Consider the following 20,216-nt stretch of genomic DNA (forward strand, 5'->3'; position numbering starts at 1 on the left):
CATGTCATGCTACTCCATTTAGAGGATTTTCTCCCTGTACTTTATCATGTTCTCTGCTGAGAAGTTCTTTTGATGCATAACTTGAAGTCACTTGAGAGAAAAGTAGGAAGCCCCCAACTGCTACTAGTTTCATCATTTGTTGTGAACCAGTACTGGAAAAAATGGTCTCTGATTGTTACAGTACAAGAGTACTATAAATAATTGGATGGCATCCTTATGTAGGTCATTTTGGGGGCTGCTCTGCATATAGCTGTGTCTGGAGAAAAATAGTAATGGTCCTACAGAAGGAGGCAAGCAAGAGCACCAAACGCTGTCACATCCCTGTAGCTAAAACAACTGATATTTGTGCAGATCTAGCTGTTTAACAAACACATTGGAATATTCAAAATACAGCTACAATTTAGTAAGATCTCTAGGAAGGATTTGGGAAAAAGTTGGCCCCTGATCAATGAGGCAGGAAAACTAGTGGCAAAGGACATAGAAAGGCCGAGGGACTTAGCGGCTCTTTGCCATGGCTTTTATGGGTAAGGTTTGTCCTCTGGTCTCCCAGGTCCCTGAGCCTAGCAGCAGGGTACGTGGGAGTGAAGCATTACCTGTAGTAGACTAAGACAGACTTAGGGAGCACTTAAACCAGTTGGATATGCAGAAGCTCATGTAACTAGATGGGGTGGATCAAAGGGTGCTGAGGGAGCTGGCTGATGCTATTGCAAAGTCACTCTGTCATCTTCAAAAGGTCACTGGGAAGGTTCCCTAATGACCAGAAAAAGGCAAGTGCTGCACCTGCCTTCAAGAAAGGGGATCCACAAGAGAACTACAAGGTAGTAAGGCTAATGTGGCTAGTACCCTTCCTGGGAAGGTAACAGAGCAAATCCTCCTGGAAGCCATGTCCAAGTAGACGAAGGACGGGAAGGTTATTGGAAACAGACAGCATGTGTTTACCCCAGGCAAACCATGCTCCATCAGGCTTTCAGCACGATCAACTATAATATCCTTATAGCCAAATTAGTGAGACCTGTACAGTGGGTGAAAAATAGACTGAACTGTCAGGCTCAAACGGGTTGTGGTTAGTTATTATTTCAAGTCCAACTGGTGGCATGTTACTGGTTGTAACTTTCTGACTAATTTCTGTTAATGATGTGGGCAAAGGCATGCAATACACGCTCAGCAAGACTGTGAATGATGCCAGCTTGGAGAACAGTAGATACACTGAAAGGCAGGGCTGCTGCTTGCAGGGCTCCTGACAGGCAGGAGGATGGGTTGGCAGGAACCTCATGAAGTCAAACAAAGGCAAGTGCAGAGTCCTCTATCTGGGAAGGATTAACTCCATCCACCAAGCCAGCCTGGCCCAAAGCAACTTTTCAGAAAAAGTCCTGGTGGATGAGCAGGTGAACATGTTTCAGCAGTATGTGGTTGTGATGAAGAATGCCAACGGCAGACTGGGCTGTGCTACCTCAAGTGTGGCCAGCACGTTAAAGAAGGTGCTTCTTCTCAATATATTCAGCAGTTGTGAGAGTGCATTAGGAGTACTGCATCCAGTTTGGGGCTCGCCAGTCCTGAAATGACACTGACATACTGGAGCCAGTCATCATGAGGGTGGTCAAACACCGGGGTAGGGGCCCAGAGAGGCTCTGAAATCTCCATCCACGGAGACATTCAAAACCCAGCTGCACACGGCCCTGAGCAATCTGACCTCGCTGGCTCTGCTTGGATGGATGTCCTCCAGACGTGCCTTCCCTCTAGCCTCCCTTACTTCGTGCTTCGGGCGCGCTAGGCTCCGTCAAGCTTCGCCTGCTTGCGAGCACACCCTTACTTGCAGCGGGAAGGAGAACGGATCTCCGCCGCCCGCCAGGAGGGCTGGCCCAGAGCCCGCCGCGGCCACGACCCGTCCGCTCGCTTGGCAGCGGCGGCAGCGGGTGCGCGGAGCGGTGCGGTGCGGAGCGGTGCGGTGCGGAGCGGTGCGGACCGCTACGGAGCGGGCGGCAGCCGACCGAGGCGGCGGGGGGGCTGGGGCGCGCGCGGTGCCTTTAAGTGCCGGGGCGCGGGGCGGGGCGCGGTGTGCGCGGGGGGAGCCGCCCGCCCGCCCGCCCGGAGCATGCGCTGCGCGGGGCGGCGGAGCGCGGCGCGGCGGGCGGGCGGCGGCGCCGCACTTCCCCGGCAGCCGCGGCGGCAGGCGGCGAGCCCGGCCTCGACGCTGCCGCTGCCGCCGCGCCGGGCCGTGGTGGCGGCCGCGGAGCCCTGAGCGCCCGCCGCTCCGCCCGCTGGGGAGCGGGGCTGCGTGCCGGCGAGCCGGCCCCCCGCCCGGTCTGCGCCCGAGGGCAGTGAAGGCGAGCGGGGAGCCGCGGCGGCGGCCATGGGCAACGAGGCGAGCCTGGAAGGAGGCGAAGGGCTGGGCGCCTTCCCCGAAGGGGCGGCGGCAGCCGGGGATGGCGGCGGCCCCGCGGCCCCCTTGCAGCGCCTGGTCCCGGCCGGGGTGGAGGCGGACCTGAGCCAGCTGAGCGAGGAGGAGAGGAGGCAGATCGCCGCTGTCATGTCAAGGGCGCAGGGGCTGCCCAGAGGGAACCTCGCCGGCGCGGAGCCGCCTCCCATGCAAAGGCATGCACGGAAAATCTCCCTTCTCCCGCTCCTCCCTTCCCCCCTTCTCCGTCTCCTCGCGGTGGGGCGGGGGGCGAGTCGCCATGCGATCCGGGCCCGCTGCATCGGGAGCAGGCGTTGCGTTTTGCTGGCTGAGGGAGGGAAGGGGGCGGCTGCACGAGTGCGGGCACTAGGATGGAGCCTGCACTCTCCAGCTTTTCCCACTCCGGTGGTTTCTAATAATAACGACGGTCCTCGGTTCCAGGGGGCTGCGCCCTCTCCCCTTGCCTCCCTTCGCACCGATCCGGAGCACGGGTAGTTTCTGTGTCTAGGGAGGGGAGAGATTTGCAGACAACGTTTCGGTTTTCTCGGTGCGTGTGTGCGTGCTTTACGGGGCTGGAGTGCCCCGCAGCTCAGAGAGTAGCCAGGGAAGCTCTCCCCGGGGCTGATGGGCTCTGTAAGCTGCTCTTTCTGGAGAAAGAGATTCTTGTGGAATCTTTCAAAGCTTTGGGGCATAATGTATTTGCTAGCCATTACTCTGCCAATTCTTAACCTCTACAACTATCGTTTGGCTTCATTAAATAGTGATGGATTGAGGAGGTCTGTTTCAGTCTATTTTTTCCCCCTTATTTTTCTGCTCGATTTTTTTCTCCGTTTTTTTGTTGAAAGGGGAGAGAGAGGCGAAATAATAGATGAAATTGATTGCCACGGGATTCAGTATTCTGGATAGCGATGGCTTTACCTCGTTGTGCATCTGCGAAGGCTAGGGTGATTTCCTTCCCCTTCTTTCCCTGCCCCTTAGCAAATTCACTGCCCAGCGCGCAACAAGCCCCTTCCCGGGCCCCGGCCCGGGGCCGGGTCGCTCCGCGGTGCCGGTGCCGGTGCCGGCCTTCCTTCCCCGCCCGCTGCCCGCCGTCCGCCGTCGGCCGCCCGTGCCCCTGTCCGCGGTCCTGAACCGGCCGGCTTCCCCCGCCCCGCATTCAGGGCCGGCGTCTCTGTTGCTCTCCGTCTGTGGGGCTGGGTGTGTTGTTTGTCTTGAAGGAGGATGCTGAAAGGAGCCTCCCCGACTGACTGTTCAACACGGTTCTTGTGTATGGACCTCACCCTAGATAAATGCATACTGAGTTTATATAATATCAGGTTTATATAAGTGAATTCTAGAAGAAGAGAAGCAAGGAGGGTGGGACCAAATTCATCCTTGGGCAAACTACTGAAGTCATTGGGATTATACCTGAGATGACGGTCTCCATTTTTTAAAACTGAAAATCAAATCTTCCTATTTTATGTCTTGCATAATTATTAAACAGGTATTGACACTGTATGTGAAATATAATTTTCCATTCAGTTCAGGACTCTACCCAGCTTCTATAGTTGTTAATGGAAAAAAAAAAAATCATATTGGTTAGTTCTGTGAAACTAAGCTCAAAATCCCTTTTGTATAACAGTCTATGAATAAAGACACAAAGACTTTAAAAGTTTATTGTTTCATGCTAATGTTCCAGTAAAAAGTAAGATAAATGTCCTTGGAAGATTTTAGAATAGGCTAAACTAATTGCAATGTGAATATTTCTGCATTTATAAATGGCTGCTTTCTTACAAACATATTTATGATGTCAGAAACTACTTTGATCTTGTTAGTGTACTATACTTTCACTCTCCATTTAAAGTAAAGGTACTCTATATTTGTGAATTGCAGCCTTTTAACTTTTAGTCAAAGTTAACATTTTAACATTCAGTGCAATAATCTATCAACTAGCTTTTTTTGTGGGGTTGTAGCAGTTCCCATCTTTGTGCCTGTCACACTGTAATGAGGTTACTACTTGTCTCTGCTCTTGTGTTTGTGGCTTTACTTGCTCCTCATGCACACCTCTCTTTGCTGTTGAGATCTACGAAGAATGATGGGAATAATTATTAGGAACCTGATCCAAGCCCTTGGAGTAAGACTCTTCTAAGGACTAAGGATCAGCCTCTTCCAGACTTCAACTTAAGTAAAGAACTAGCCTGCTGAGACTCAGATTCCTTAGCTTCAAGTTTTTTTTTAGTCTGTGTGGCCAAGGAAGTCAGATGTGGAAAATACCTCTTAACTGATGCTCTACAACTGTTGTTCCAAACAGCATTTTTTTTTTTTTCTAGTGTGGCTGTGCCAGTCCAAACGTTGACTGAAACAGTGATCAAAAGAGGAATTCTGGCTTTCAGTTTATATAGCCTTGCGTTATGACAGTGTCCCTATTGCATTGTCTGTTAGGTTTGTTTCATGTTGTTAACTGGATTTTTCCTCTGTCATTTCCATTATAGCATTAGCTGTTGCCTAGTCTTACCTGAGAGATATAATTATTTCCTATGCTAAATGCTTTCATTCCCCTCCCAAAGTAATGCAAGTCTTGAAGTGTACAAATTCCTCGTGTTTGATGATATCCTGAAGTAACAATTTTTGCAACTACAGACTTTTTAATAGTAAGTAATGTATGTACCAGGAAACATAGTTGCACCTTTACCACCATGAAATACATTCTGTAGCTTGTAGGACTTCTATAGGCTTTGAGCTTTTAAGTCTTCAAAAATGCAATAGCTAAATAAATGCAATTAATATTTATTATGCATTTTAATATAAGCATTTAGATCTAGAGCACCTAAAGTGAACTGCCTAAATCAACTATGCCTTTTTAATTTTTTTTTTCTCTGAATGTTTTATTCTCTAGGTTCCAGTCAGAGTTTGGGATGCTTAGCACCTATGGAAATCATTCTATGCTATTTCAATTACCTGTCTTCAGAAAACTCATGGTTAGGAAGTTTAGCTGAAACATACACAGTCAATTTGTAAGCAAGTTCCAGTTGTTCTAGCTTCACTGAATGACTCTGTAACTGTGTCAGTGTCCACTTGCTGAGGAGTTGTTCACATCATCTGAACAGATTAGATGACCAAACTGAATATATGAACCATCTAATGCAGCTGGGTTGGTTGGTTGTTTTTTTTTTTTCCCCAGTTCATTAAGTTGTTCACAATAGACATTAATAGAAAAAAAATTGCTACATTTGGAGAGGAAATGCTAAGAAGTCTTACTGGGTGTCACACTTCTCATGTACGTTTATGGTGTATTTTCCAGAATAAATATGTATTTTTGTTAATGCCATCACTCTATTGACTTAAAAAAAAAAAGTTAGCCTCCACAAGTATGTGTAAGTTTATACACATCATGTCTGTAGATATGAAAAGATCTAACTATCTTGGAGTTGTGTAGTTATTGCGCTTCTCTCTAAAACTATATATATTGATGAATGGGAAAAAGACATGCCTTTTTAAATAGGTTTTTATAGTTATGGCATTCAAGAATTCAGTAGTCTTTTTGTTAAATCTCCTCTTGACTCCTAAGTAAGCTTTGATTTGGCTGTAATATTCATGTAAATGAATAAAGATGAACTCTGTGAATCAAGGCCGAAGTGAGGAGAAACATAGCAGCACAAAGAAAAGAATTAGGTGAGGGAGGACTAAATTATTTTGCTTGTTGAGTCTGGATTGAAGACTTTAAAACAATGGTGGGTTTTTCATGATTCAAAAGGCTTAAAAATAAGAAAATTCTTGTCAAATAAAGACAAGATTTTTTTTTTTGAGGATTTCTGATTCTGCAGATTAGTTAAAATTGTTCAATGTCAGCCTGTAGCTGGTTGTAAAAAAGTTATAGAAAAGAAGGCTTCAACTTCCAGCTAGCTAAAACTAAATGGAACAAGTCCTGGCTTGGGACAGAGGTAACATTTCTCAAGAAGCTTGTCTCTTCAAGTCTTTTTCTTCCACGCTCTGTCTCCATTGCTTAGAAATGTTGTTATGTATAAAGACTAGACAAGTCTGGTCTTCAGAATACACCAGCAGCCTTGCAGAATCACCTGGATGTTTTTATTTCCTAGATTCATGGCTTTTAATCTCATTGCAAGTCCTGACATCTGATCAGGTGGAAATTTATGGAGCACATTATTTTGATAAAAATGAAAGCTGGAGGAGAACTCTGTTCAAACAGGGATCCACAGTTACTACTTCTTGTTGATGCCCAAGTTCAATTTCTAAAAACAGTTGTTTGGTTTTTTTTTTCTTCCACCTTCACACTGTAAGGTTTGGGCATAGTATGCTGTTTCCTGACCTGAGTTTTGATAGTACCACTGATCCTTTTCTTTTTTTACCGTGTCACTCTTAGCATTGTTGAATGAAGCCTTCCAACATTTTGAACACTTGCAAACATGAATGCTGGAAGTATACGGGACTGCCACTAACAGAATAGTTGAAATGTTTTCACCTAGTAGGCAGTACCTCTTCAGATAAACCTAGAGTGCTTATCTAAATAGCAAGAAACAGAACTGCAGGTAGACCTACCTAGTTGCTAAATAGAGTATAAAATTGTTCTTTTAACAAGCAAAAATGCCAAATATTTGAAGGAATCAGATAATCATTGGGCTTTTTTGAATTATCCTCTTTATGAATGTTAATCAATGTTCACTGACGCCAATGGAAACACACCTACTCACTTCAGTGGGTTCCAGATTAAGGTTGTAAACTTCCCAGTATTATGGCCAATAATTTTACAAGAACGGGGAAGGGTAAATGGAGTTATGGAAGGCTGGAAATAGTTTGTCCTTCACAAGCATTTCATGTGGAAATTTTTAATTTTCAAAAACATCATATACAAGATCGTGAGAAAATCACATGTTGTGAGAATTACAAGCACAGAAATGGCTGCCACTTGGATTTGTCCTTTTATATTGCCATTGCTAGGTATGTAATGAAAACTCAAAATATTGATCAGAAATAATAGTAAACCCATGGTTTACTATTAACATTAACAGTGTAAAATATATTTTTCAATGTGTCTACTATATATGATTCTGCAGACTTCTGATAAAACTGTTAAATAGAATTGTGCAATTTTATTTTATTTTCTTTTTTAGTTAAAGCATACAGTTAAATGTAATGAGTGATTGTTTATATTTTGCTCATGAATGCCCAAGAAAAAATGCCATGTCCGGAAAAACAAGATCAGAGTTAACTGGATCTCTCAAAGTGAAAACTGAAAATTTTATATTTGCAACACTGTTGTGGCACTGAAGAGAACACCATATCTTCCAGCAAAAGCATGGTGACAGCACCGAATAGAATATTTTACTACATCCTTTAGCAATAGCATTGAATTTCCTTCAGGTGCAGCTGAGTATAGCAACAAGTAGAATACTATGCCACGCATGAAGACATGATCTTGATTTTGGTTCCTACATTCTTAGTTTTATTTTCTCCTATATGAAAACACATATGTTATTGTTAGCAAAATGTTATTGTTAGAGAATTGGGAAAAATCCCTATGTAATGAGAGATTTTTCTTTTTATTGCTGGGCAATGTGAATTGTTGGGATGGTGCTGTGAGGAAGCTCTATAGTAGTTCTATTTCAAATGAAAAAAACCAGCTTCAGGACTAATTCTGTGAACTGCCATCTGTCTGAACATTCTTCTTATTTGTGAGTGGATGGGTGGCAAAATAAATACTTTGAAGAAAAGCATATGCTTCTTAATGTACCTAGATTTTAGGAGTTTAAGTCCCTGCTGGATATTGAATTGTAAATACATCAAAATTTTGTACAAGTAGCCAAAACACAAGTACATAAACATTTTGTGTTGTGCAGTGTTTTTCTCATATGGCTGTGCTTTGATCTGCTAATTTTGTGACACCACTGTTTCTTAGTCTTCTCTGTCTCCTCATGTTTGTATTCCAAGGGATAGAGTGGAGAGTTAGTCATTTGGATTTAGGTAAAATAGGAAGTTGTGGCTTTGTGTTCATCAGATTTCTGAAGAGAAAATTACCTGGTTAAACATTGTTGTTGTATTAGATTATTTTCTAAATAATAAATCAGTCTATGACTGAATACTTGTATAAGCCTTTATAGAACAATATTTTTTATTTAAATACTTTTTACATGCGCCTTATGTTATAAGCCTTGGTCTTGCAAACACTTAAGCACCTGAGAAACTTGACAGAGTTACCAAAGCACTTCCAGGGTCACAGATACATCTTCTTTTATCTAAGTTTTCTACTACTCTGCATTATTTTAATTTTATTACATTTTCTGTCTGCAGACATCCTGAGCTTGATACAAGCCACCATCCCAGGCAGCCAGGTAAGCCTCCAGATCCGGGACCACCAAGTTTAAGTAAAAGCAGAACAGTAGATGTGCTGAAGACAGAACAACGGGCACCTGGACGGAGCCCTTCTTCTATTAGTCTAAGGGAATCAAAATCCAGGACTGATTTTAAAGAAGATCAGAAGCCAAGTATGATGCCCAGTTTTCTCTCAGAAGCCAATCCATTGAGTGCAGTCACTTCAGTTGTGAACAAATTCAATCCTTTTGATTTGATATCAGATTCAGATGCAGCCCATGAAGAAGCCGGTAGGAAACAAAAAGTTACCCAGAAAGAGCAAGGGAAACCTGAGGAGCAGAGGGGCCTTGCAAAACATCCAGCTCAACAACAGTCTCCAAAGCCAGCTGTTCAACAACAAGGACCTGTCAGACCTACCCCCCAGCAAACTGAGTCTTCCAAACCAGTGCCTCAGCAGCAGCAGCCTGGGGAACCAAAGCAAGTTCAGAAACCAGGCCCTGGTCACCCAGCAGACTCTAAGCTAGAACAAGCGAAACAACCATCCCAGCCGCGAGGACCACAAAAATCTCAGCCCCAACAGTCAGAACCAACGAAGCCTGTTCAGCAACAAACTTCTGCAAAACCTTCATCAGGCCCAACAAAACCGTCACCACAGCAACCAGACAATGCTAGAACATCATCCCAAGCACCACCTCCCACAAAACCGTCATCGCAGCAGCCAGGACCTGTAAAACAACCATCTCAACAGCCGGCACGGCAAGGAGGTCCTGTAAAGCCATCTTCTCAGCAAGCAGGGCCTCCAAAACAGCCTTCTCAGCAACCTGGACCTGAAAAGCCATCTGCTCAGCAAACAGGACCTGCAAAACAACCATCGCAGCCTGGACCTGGGAAGGCAGCTCTGCAGCAAACGGGGCTCGCAAAACAAGTGGCACCGCAAGCAGGGCCTACAAAACCATCTTCTCAGACTGCAGGGGCCGCAAAACCCCCGGCACAACAACCAGGACTTACAAAACCACCAGGCCAGCAACCAGGGCCTGAAAAACCCTCGCAGCAAAAGCAAGCCGATGCAACCCAACCCGCTGAGTCCACCCCAAAGAAAACCTTCTGTCCTCTTTGCACAACGACTGAACTGCTGCTGCATGCTCCAGAAAAAGCCAATTACAACACGTGCACACAGTGTCATACTGTAGTCTGCAGCCTGTGTGGATTTAATCCTAATCCTCATATAACAGAGGTGAGTAGTTTTTAAACTGATGTTTGCTACCAGAGCACAAAATTAAGTTTACCTTCCTTATGCTGAAGCATCAGATATGTTACAATGTATCATCATGATCACTTAAAGCCTTAACAAGTTCAGTGAAAAAAATCATGCTATTTGGGAAAACTGCTTACAAGTAAAAGGGGTTAAAATTGTGGAAAAATGAGAAGGTAATGGTTCTCTGTACAGTGTTTAGAAGCGTGTTCTCATTTCCTCATATAAAAAGAGGAGGAACCCCAATGTGACATTTTGCCATTTTGCTTGATTTTAACACTCACTGTCTACGTTTATAATCTGACCACAATAGTCATGTGCTAATATGTTTATAAATAAATAAAATTTGCTGCTATAAGAACTAACTAAGCAAAAAAATATGAAATTGACTCTTCATAGCCTCAGTGTGTGTTTTGGAAAAGGATGTGCGGTGGATTTGCTTTATAACTGTGTGAGTGTTCATTAGCTGAAAGCCTGAGTCAATGAGTTTTGACTTGGTGATACTGAGGTTATTTCATTCTTGTGGGATGCTAAGAAAGAGATCTCTGTGGACTATTTCTAACCTTGATCACTGTTCTTACGGTAATTATATAACATAGAAATAGCATAGAAAGAAATATTAGGACTTCAAATGAACTTATTTTAACCTGATGTTTGCAGTAGGTTGATTTATGTGCTTATACATATCCTTTACTTGCTCTGCGTGGGAATAAGGCTTCATATGAATGTCTGATCTCTTCTTATTGCTTGAACAGCTTCTTATACATCCTGATATGCTAATTTTAAATTTGCAATGTAGTTTGGGTTTGTTTTCAGTACCAACACTTTTATCAATTTGTAGAAATTCAAGCATAGCAGACCTGGCACCAAAGACTAACTAGTGATAAATAGCCAGAAGGGATATTTGGGAAGCTTATTTTTGTCTGGTTTTTGGTATTAATTTAGCTGATCAGAGATGCTGATAGGAAGAAGTACAGACTACTTCTGTATTTTGAATCTGACAAATAATATCCCTAGGTTTAAAATTGAATCAAAGAATCACTGAAGCTGGAGGGGTCCTCTGGTGATCATGTAGTTCAACCCTCTGTTCAAAGCAGGGTCACCTAAAGCAGGTTGCTCATAGCCAGTTTTGAATATCTCCAAGGATGGAGACTTCGCAGCCTCTCTGGGCAACGTGTTTACTCAGTACCACAATGATTTAAGAACATTGCTAGCAGTTAGGTTTCTTTTCAGTGCGAATGTTTATTAGTGATACTTATAGGTGTGTAGCTGGTAACAAACAGCAGGCTTTTTGCACCCAGCAAGTATATTATTTATTGATTTGTTGTTAAAATTACAAATTTAAACGTGAAAGACTAATTGCAGTAACCATTGGTGGCACATTGTATCATTTAGGAGTGTAGTCTTTTGTTTGAGTTTAAGGAAATTCAGGATTGAGATAGTTGGCATTCATGCTTGGACTGGAAAAGGAGTGACTTGAACAGCCGTGTGCAGAAATTTCAGAGCATCCGCAACTAACCAGGTGCTCAGATTATATTATCAGGGTCTGTATGAGGAAATGTCATAAAGCATGTCATTCTGGACAGTTTGGGGTAAAAAAAAAGACATATTTATGTATAATAGACAAGAAATGTGATGCATTGATGTTAAAGTCAAAGAGGAACTTCTGTAAGAAAACTTTACCTTCAAGTTCTGACAGATTGTTTTAAGACCAAAATTTCTTACATTTATTTGTGGGTGCTGAGTTGTTTATTTCCATAGTGTGCTCCTGGGGTCTCTTGGAGCTCCAAGTTTGTCTTCCTTTAAAAACTTCAGATTTCCCATGGAAATGGTCAGCAACTTTGGTATGTTCAAATGAAATGGATTTTGAGAGAGAGAGAGCGCGCGTTTATGTAAGAAGATCTCAAAGCATTTGGAAATTCTGTGAATAATTACTAGTTTTTGAAGCGGGTAGTCTATAAGTGTGAAATTCAGGACTTTAAGACAATAAATACAGCTGCATTTAAGACTAACTGATTGCATACATATGTAAAAGCAGATTTGAATTTCATATTACACATTGATATAAACACAGGATATGCATTTATTTTGTGATGAAATCGTTTCAGTAAATGAAGGTATTGGACATCTAATTTATTCAGCTATTAGTTCCAATCTCCTGACTCCCACTCAGACTTTTCTCATTTGCTCAGCTTTGCACCACCAGCTGTCTTGCTGAAACTTCATTGTGGGTGTCCTGCTCCAATCTGCAGTGAAGTGCAATGAAAATCACATCTGACTTTATTACTGAGCAGTTGGAGCAAAGTGATAGAACCTGCTCTGGCACATACAAAAATTCGACTTATTTCAGCTGCAAAGGTTCCTACTTCAGTTATTCTCAAACTTTACTTCTAGTTTCCCTTTCCTTTCAATATTTAGATTATTACCAAAAGTTTCTGATTCCTCCTTTACAATAGTTTACACATTTCTTCCTGTCTAGCATGAAAACCGTGGTTTGTGTCTTAGTTGTCAGTTTTCTTGGTTATGGTGTGAGTTTTTTCTTTTGGCTTCTCTTATTTTGTTCTCCTAAAGTGTTATTGACCATCAGTATTAGTCTCTTACGCATGCACTTACTGACTATATCTTCACCTCTTATTGTTATACTTTGACTTTTGCTGCTGTTCTTTTTGCCAGGTTTCGTGATTCTGTAATCCTGTGTTGTGCCTTTACCATGCCTGTTATAGCCGCTGGTTTTATTGCTTATGTTAAAACACATTACTGATCAGAAAGCAATAATTTCAAATTGGTTGTGGGGAGAGTGAAAGGCATTTAGGTAGAAAAGTATTTATATTACTTCTGTTCTCTAACATTTTCTGCTGTACAGCTGCTTGAACTACCTTCTTAACATAGTCTTCTTACAAGTTTCTTCCAGGATCGTTCAGTATTCATAACTGAGTGAATTACTTTTCCAATACAGATCTTTCTAAATTTCTGTATTCTATATTTCTAGCTGATTCTGGAAAGAATATAGCAGGCTTTACAAACTGGCTCAGGAAGTATATTGCATGCATTGTAAAACCATTATAAAAAGTACTGATTTTTAAAATTTTTATTAATTCTTTTCATTTAAACCTCTATTTAAAATGCAGTAGTACATGCACACTGTCTGTTTTAACTCACTAGAGAGAACTGTGTAACTAAGAGCAGAAAGTGATACCTGTATTGTCACAAGGTCAGACCCCTTGAACCATGTCTCTGAACCATCTGACACTGCGGTCCCCCTGGGGAAAAGGGGTAGTTGGTATCTTGGTTTTTTACAGCAGTCTAGAGAGAAAACACACCGTACATAATGTGTTCTGTAACATATGTCTCTCTAATCTGTCTAGGTATTCACACTCCACTCATCACCATGGCACATGACTGCCTAGCAACAGTTGCATAAAGTAATGGAAAAAATTATATAAACAGGTTTGATGACTGGTACTCTATTCCATTTTCCTTTCACATACATCAGAACCTTGTAGCAGGTGTGTATTTATTTTATTACATGGTGATTTATTTTTCTCATTTTTTTAAATTTTATTTTGCCAAAACCACTCCCATGAGCCATTAGCAACAGAAACCAGCACTTCCCAAAAAAAAGATTTAGCCCTCTAGAACATTTGGATAGGAGTAGGCTTTCTGAAAATGAGCAAAGATATCTGAGGGACTATGCATTTTGTTCAACACATGTAAGGTTTTTGATAAAGCTAGGCAAAAAGCATGAACTACTATAGTGAAATGTAAATGATCAGTACATATGCTCGACAACTCGAGTAAACTTTCATCTCTGTGCACTAGTTATTGGAAGACACATACAACACAGACTCAGCAAGGGTTTAAAGTGTAATAATAAATCATTACATTCTTTACGATGAACATCTGTAAAGTTGATGATCAAGTGGCATGTAAAAGCTGTTAATGTTGGAAACTTGGCTGTATGTGAGCTGTGCTCCATGAGCCTACCGTTGATGAGTATGTGTGCATATATGAATGCATGTCTTCTAGGTAGTTTTCAGGAGGGATTCTTTTCATGCATTTTATCTGTGTTAGTCTGTATTTCATCCACTGTTTCAGTATGCTTTTGAGAGACCATTTAAAATTAGTCTTGGAGCCAGGTATAATTTTTTACTTAGATACTTGCTGAAAATTGCACATTCAGATAATGTGAAGCTGTGTATATTGATGTGGGATTTGTTTACTTGCCAAAAGCTCTTCTGGATGGAGACAAAGTGAGTCCTAAAAATTATTTTATTGGTTCTGACTGCTTGTGAAACAACATGTCTGCATCAAAGTTCACTTAATCCTAATGGAAAAAAGAGGAGAGGGGGAAAAAAAAAGATCAAGTCTCCCAAAGTGGAGTGTATAATTTCAGATCGAGTAGAACATTTTACTGGATTTACACCTTTATTTTTCAACTCAGCAGGAAAAAAAAAAATTTAACCCAATCTAAAAATATTTTCTTGGTTTTTGTTGTTGTTATTGTAATTTTTTTTGGGGGGTGTCTATTTTTTTTTTTCCTATTTTAGTAGAGCTAGAAATTTTTCCATATCCATTGCTCTAGATACTACAGCCTTGATTTTTTTTTGCTCTTTCTTTCTGCTTCCATTTTCATGTATAATCATATCACGACTTTTGGTGATTTAAGAATATCATTATTTGGTTCAAACCTTCATAATGATTTTTGGTATTTGTATCTGTTTTTATTAATGTCCTGCATCTCCAAGTGTCCTAAACAGTAGCAAATACTTGGGCATGAAGTATTTTCAGTAACTAAAGAGAATTTAAGCAGTCAGAAATACATTAATTTTCTTCAGTTATTACCATTATTATTAGCTTGTACAGGGAAAGGAATATATAGTAATTTAAAATACTATTCATATAAGGAAGATGACTATAATTCTTGTGGTGAATCCAGATAAGTTTTGCTTATATTTACAGTAAAATTAATAGAAATGACTCTATTAAATCTTTGTTGTTTATGTGACAGTAAAGGAAGCTATTGATTGAATTGAAATATTCCGTGTGGTTTACAGTCTAGACCCTGCTGTGTTGTAGTAGTGCATAAGAACCAGAATGCAACATGGACTGGAAATGACATATAAACAAAAATAAAACTGCCATCACTGTGGATAGTGACATGCCACAAAGTCTGAGCTTTTTAATACCGGGAAAAATAGCTTTGAAACTGTACGCCCTATGTAAACTTAGACTTCGGGGGGATATTCAGGGTTATATAAGTAATGCAAAACAAAGTAGAAAAAAAAATTAAGGGCTTGAATCTGACTATCAGCTGTTATAATCATAAGTTGTAAAGAAATGAGTTGAAAATAAAGAAAAAAACCCCCAACAAAACTCAAAGCTTTTTTTAACTTTCTCAAAGTATTTAGATATCAACTCTTAACTGTGCTGAAGTAAAGCTAGAGGTGTTCTGTAAAAGAGGATGGAGTTTAGTCTGGGTTCAAACTGATTAGAGAGCAGATTCAAACAAGCCTTGTTTAGTTGTCTTTTAAAAATGATCAAAGTTTGAAATATTTCTGGGTGAAATATTTGCTTTGGTCCAAAGAGTACTTGGTGTGTTCCAGTGTTACTAACACTGCAATTTATATGGAAATGGAGATTATTCACAATTTTTGTGATGAAGTGAAGTTAGTATAGTTCCCTTAGTTCTGCCCCTAGCTAGAACTGCCACATAGGCATTTGGGAATATTGTAAAGATCCTCAAATAGAAGGGTTATGGTAGTACAGAATATTGTTTCTCTCTGTGGAATATTCTTAAACACACTCCCACACCGTTTCTGTTGCAGAGGAAGACTATGTGCCTATATTTCTTGTATTTCTGCTTTACATTTAGGATTGGATGTATTAATAGTATTGATGCCCTGTGGATTTGTCTTTTTTTTTTTTCTTCTTCTAAGAAAGGGACAGAACATAGAAAGCAGCAAACACCTATGCATGGCAAATAGTTTCTCAATATTTTAGTCGGGCAATAGTCTACAATATGTTGGAGTGTTTTCTCATTAGCCCAGAAAACTGTCCTGTCCAGTTTTTAACACAAGTAAATAATAAATTAATCTGCATAGCTAAAGATGTCAACTGCAGCGAGCCATCTGTGCCAGCATTGCTGTTGCTCAGCAACTGTAATTTACTACTATGTTAGGCCATGTGATGTGGAGATGCTGTTTGCTGGGTAATCACCGGGCAGGAAGCATGGCCCAGCCCTGCTCCGACCAGACAGCATAATCCATTTTCAAATCCCAGCGATATTCACTCGGATGTGCTCTGTGCAGCACGGATGAACTTTGTTAACCTTTTCTTTGCTGCTGCCTTGCTTTGCAGTTATATTTTTTGTTAATCATTCATGTGTTTCTAGTGTATTAAATCTAGATGCAGTTAATGAGAGCAATCAGCATTTGTTGCAGTGATGCATGATGCCGTGCACTGAGCTGTGTTTAAAAGTCTTTTTCCTTGTCCTTGCATGAGACATCTTAAACACATACTTGGCTGTAATAACTAACTTTTAGATATTCCGAAATACTGGCGTTCAAAAAAAAAAAGTAAAAATATTATATGTTCACTATTTTGCTTTATGATTCTAATGATATAAGCTATAAAATAATAGCTCCCCAAACACTCATAGTTTATATGAAAGCTGTAGCTTTTTGTATTAGTAAATTTAGCAGAGTAGTAATGTTTTAAGATTGTGATAACTGCATAGCACAATTCATCCAGTAATGCTTTTTAGTACTTTTAAAATAGCTAAGTAACATTTTAAAATAGTATTTTAAAAAGGCTATTTACAAAGTTTGCTCAAATATTGGTTTAGCACCAAGCTACAGTGATTGTAACCGTTGCTGTGGTTTGTGGAATGGATACCTGGGGAACATCCTGCTGACTAGAACTCAGCATCATTTTTGTGAGCATCTTGAGTCAGTGTTTCCTGATAAACTCCCTAGTTGCCTTTTGTATCTGATATCTGAAAGGCAGGTAAATATTTATTTTGGAGTGATAAGCTGTTTGCCTCAAATGAGGATCAGTTGCATACTGTGTGCAATAGTTATACGTTTGTTTCAGTGTAATTACTTCAAATAGCTGAGATCTTATTCATGGGAGGATGGTGTAGAAGGAAAACTTTCTCTAGTATTTCCCAGGCTTGTTTAGAAGACTTTTTCAGTTGTATGAGGATGTACTAATGCAGTTTGTTCTGTGATATAAGTTGATGTTTTTTGTTCGTAACAGGATTTTCTGATCTAGTTTCTTGTCTCTTACAGTATTCTACCACCCTACATGAAGCTGCATAAAATCATGGGCTCAAGTGCTTTATTTTTCATGTTTCTTTCATCATCTTGGCAGAAATGTCTGCTAAGAGCCAAATCTGGATTCCTCACTCCTCTCTCAAATTGTCAGGAACCAAATAAGCAGATGTGTTTTCAGACTAGAAACTGATTTTGTCGATAAAGCTTTGGGGCAGCGCTGAGCAATGTCAGCAAAGTCCATTTATGTATCTGTGGCAATGTAAAGGCTCTATAAATCTTTACATTTTTGTGGCGATGTAAAGGGATGTTAATATTTTATGCATATCTTAAAGTTCCTTTTTATAGTACCAAATGACTGGTCTAAAGGAGAATGAGACCCATTCCCTTAGAACGCAGCTCTGTTCTGCAAAAGGACTGTTAAAATGGTTCCTGAGAGCTTAATTCATACTGTGCACCAGTAATTTTTATATGAAATATGTTCAGTCTGCAAGTCAAAATTTCTTTCTCACAGTACATCTGGAATCATAGAATCAAGCTGGATTCTCTTCCTCCCCTACATCATCTGCAGGAATAGAAATTGAGCATGCCACTCAATGCACTCAATTTCTGACAGTTTTCCTATTGCTTTTGATGGGTTTGCATAGCTAGAACCAATCTGAACACTTTTGCAGGCAGGAATAGGCTCCAGATTGCCTTCAGTTGTGTTGGCTTTGTTTGGGATAAGGAGAACTGAAATGTAACTCGTATTTGTTATTGGAGTCAACTGTTAGATTATGAATGAATAAAGAAAGGTGAGCTATGGAACATGGTGCTATAATTTTCTTCAATGTAATTCTCCATGGATGTTGTTACTAAAACACTATGAATAAATTAATTTGGTGCTCCCAACTAGTAGAGTCTTTATGAAGCTCTTTTAACATGTTATGGCTGATGAATATATAAAATATATTTTAATTACTTGTTTGTTGTTATAAGGGCATATAGTTTCTACATCAGTGAGTTAGAAAGCAAGGTGTTCAGTAGTTGAAATCTGAACAGAAATGCTGCATGAAATCTGTCAAATTTACAGCCCTAGTCATGACACTTAATGGCATGGGTCTCAGGATGAAGAAAATCACATGGATTACTTCTAGAAATAAGACCCAGCACCCACGCCCATCTAACAGTGTAGAAATAGACAGCTTGGGATCCTCAGTATCAAAGAAGAATCTCCTTTGCAATTAGACAGGAACTGCAAAAGCTCAGGTGTTGCCCTGGAAACTTTTGCCTCTTAATTCTATGTAGAAATATGAGAAATATGGAGAAAGAAACTAGAAAGTCACAGAACTGCTGTCCAGGAAGACCTTTAAAGATAGACAAACATTAGTATTTTAGGTATCTACAGCAGCAGTAAGTTTTACTTCATCTCTAATAACATCTAAGAGCATCTGTACTTAACAGAAGTCTGCTCCCGTTAAAGTTTATGGAAAATTTCTGTAATTGCAATAGAACGAACAGGCCAGTGTTTGATACAAAACTGCATCATGTAGCGCACTTCATTTTGAACTCCTGCAGTTCCAATCACAGAACTACAGTTTGTGCAGTTTTGTATTTGTTTGAAGATGATGTGTGTAAGTTATAATGACTTGAGGGGTTTGGTACTTAATTCCTCCCACTAAAATGCATGGGAGGAATTTTCTGTCTAAACCAGAAAGATTTAAAAAATAATACAGTGAAGTAAAATTCCTACATTTTCCATTTTGAAGTTCAGCTGTAGGAGTAGCAAATTCATTTTTAGTTTTAAAGGCTTCAGTTTAACACCAAGAGTGTGCATGTATGTATATATGCATATATATATTTTTTTTTTAAGATAAGGAAAAAATAACAGTTGAGAGTTAAGGTTTTGTCTTCTGCACAAGATTGTGTTGAAAACCGTAGTATGGAATTAACTTTAGTTTGGACTCCAATTAGGTAGTAGAATCAGGCTGGACCAGCTGCATGTTGAAGACAAGCCTAAATGCTTATAAATGCAGTTGGAATCTGGACACCTTAAACATAAGAATTATTCAGACTGCTTATTCTGTAGCCCCACCCAATGCTACAGCTACTTTGTTTGGGGCCTTAAAGGTGTCATAGTGACTTAAAATTAGATTTCCTGGAAGCTGAGTGAGAGCAGGTGGGCACCTGTTACTGCAATAGTTTCATCTGGTCATCTTACTTCAGCGTACAGCACTTTCATTAAAAAAAAAAAAAAAAAAGAGACAAGTGGAAGTGTCAAAAAGAAGCAGGAGCAGTGAATCACTATGAAAAGTGCATTGTCCAAATCTCTGTAGAAGTTCTGTGGTTAGTGGGAAAAGACATTCCTCACTTAGGCCCATTAAAAAGCTCCTCACAGGATCCTATCTTTCTCCTCCGTAGGGGAGAGCCCACCTCCCTAATATAAGTAATCTTAATCACTTTGCCAAAGCCAGACAGCTGTCACAGCTGAGGTGCATGTTCAGAGTATGTGGCTTAAGTCTGGTCTTTGATTAAACGTAAACCTTCTAGAAAACCTTTAAGAATTCATCCAGAAATGGTATTAATATGTATCTAATTAAATAAGATTACTAATATCTAAAATCAGGTGTCATAATTAAGATTTACTTATTGCAAGTAATTGTCCTTGGACAGGAGACTTGTAGGTGAACCGATCACCCATCAAACTATACGGGAGTTAAGCTAAATGTAATCTTTGCTCAGGTCCTCTGTGCAGTTGTGAACTTAATTCCTTTAATAATTCAAAGCAGAGCTTAAACAAGTGTTCCAGTTTTGTTTCAGTTGGTTTCACTTTTTAACAGTCATTTGCTATATGGGTTGCAAGTAGATCAGAGAATTGTTTAAGCAATATAAAAAAGTGGCACTGAAAATGCAAGATAAAAGCAGCCGTATTATGAATGGTAACTTGATTACTGTGAACTTACAGCTGGGGCCAAAGTTGGGCATCCCTTTGTGAAGCTGTTAGTAACAGCGA

The 20,216-nt window shown here is 40.3% G+C and overlaps 1 protein-coding gene across 1 annotated transcript in view; it reads left to right on the plus strand.

Moving 5' to 3' along the window:
* The first annotated feature begins 2,350 nt into the window (after positions 1-2,350).
* PCLO (piccolo presynaptic cytomatrix protein) overlaps positions 2,351-20,216 on the plus strand; it is a 384,762-nt gene continuing 366,896 nt past the window's right edge. The window contains exons 1-2 of the mRNA XM_072866726.1: positions 2,351-2,592; positions 8,681-9,935. Coding sequence (XP_072722827.1) covers positions 2,351-2,592; positions 8,681-9,935 — 1,497 coding nt within the window. The remainder of the gene's footprint in view (positions 2,593-8,680; positions 9,936-20,216) is intronic.

The sequence above is a fragment of the Ciconia boyciana genome, chromosome 1 (assembly GCF_034638445.1).
Source record: "Ciconia boyciana chromosome 1, ASM3463844v1, whole genome shotgun sequence".
Lineage (NCBI taxonomy): Eukaryota > Metazoa > Chordata > Aves > Ciconiiformes > Ciconiidae > Ciconia > Ciconia boyciana.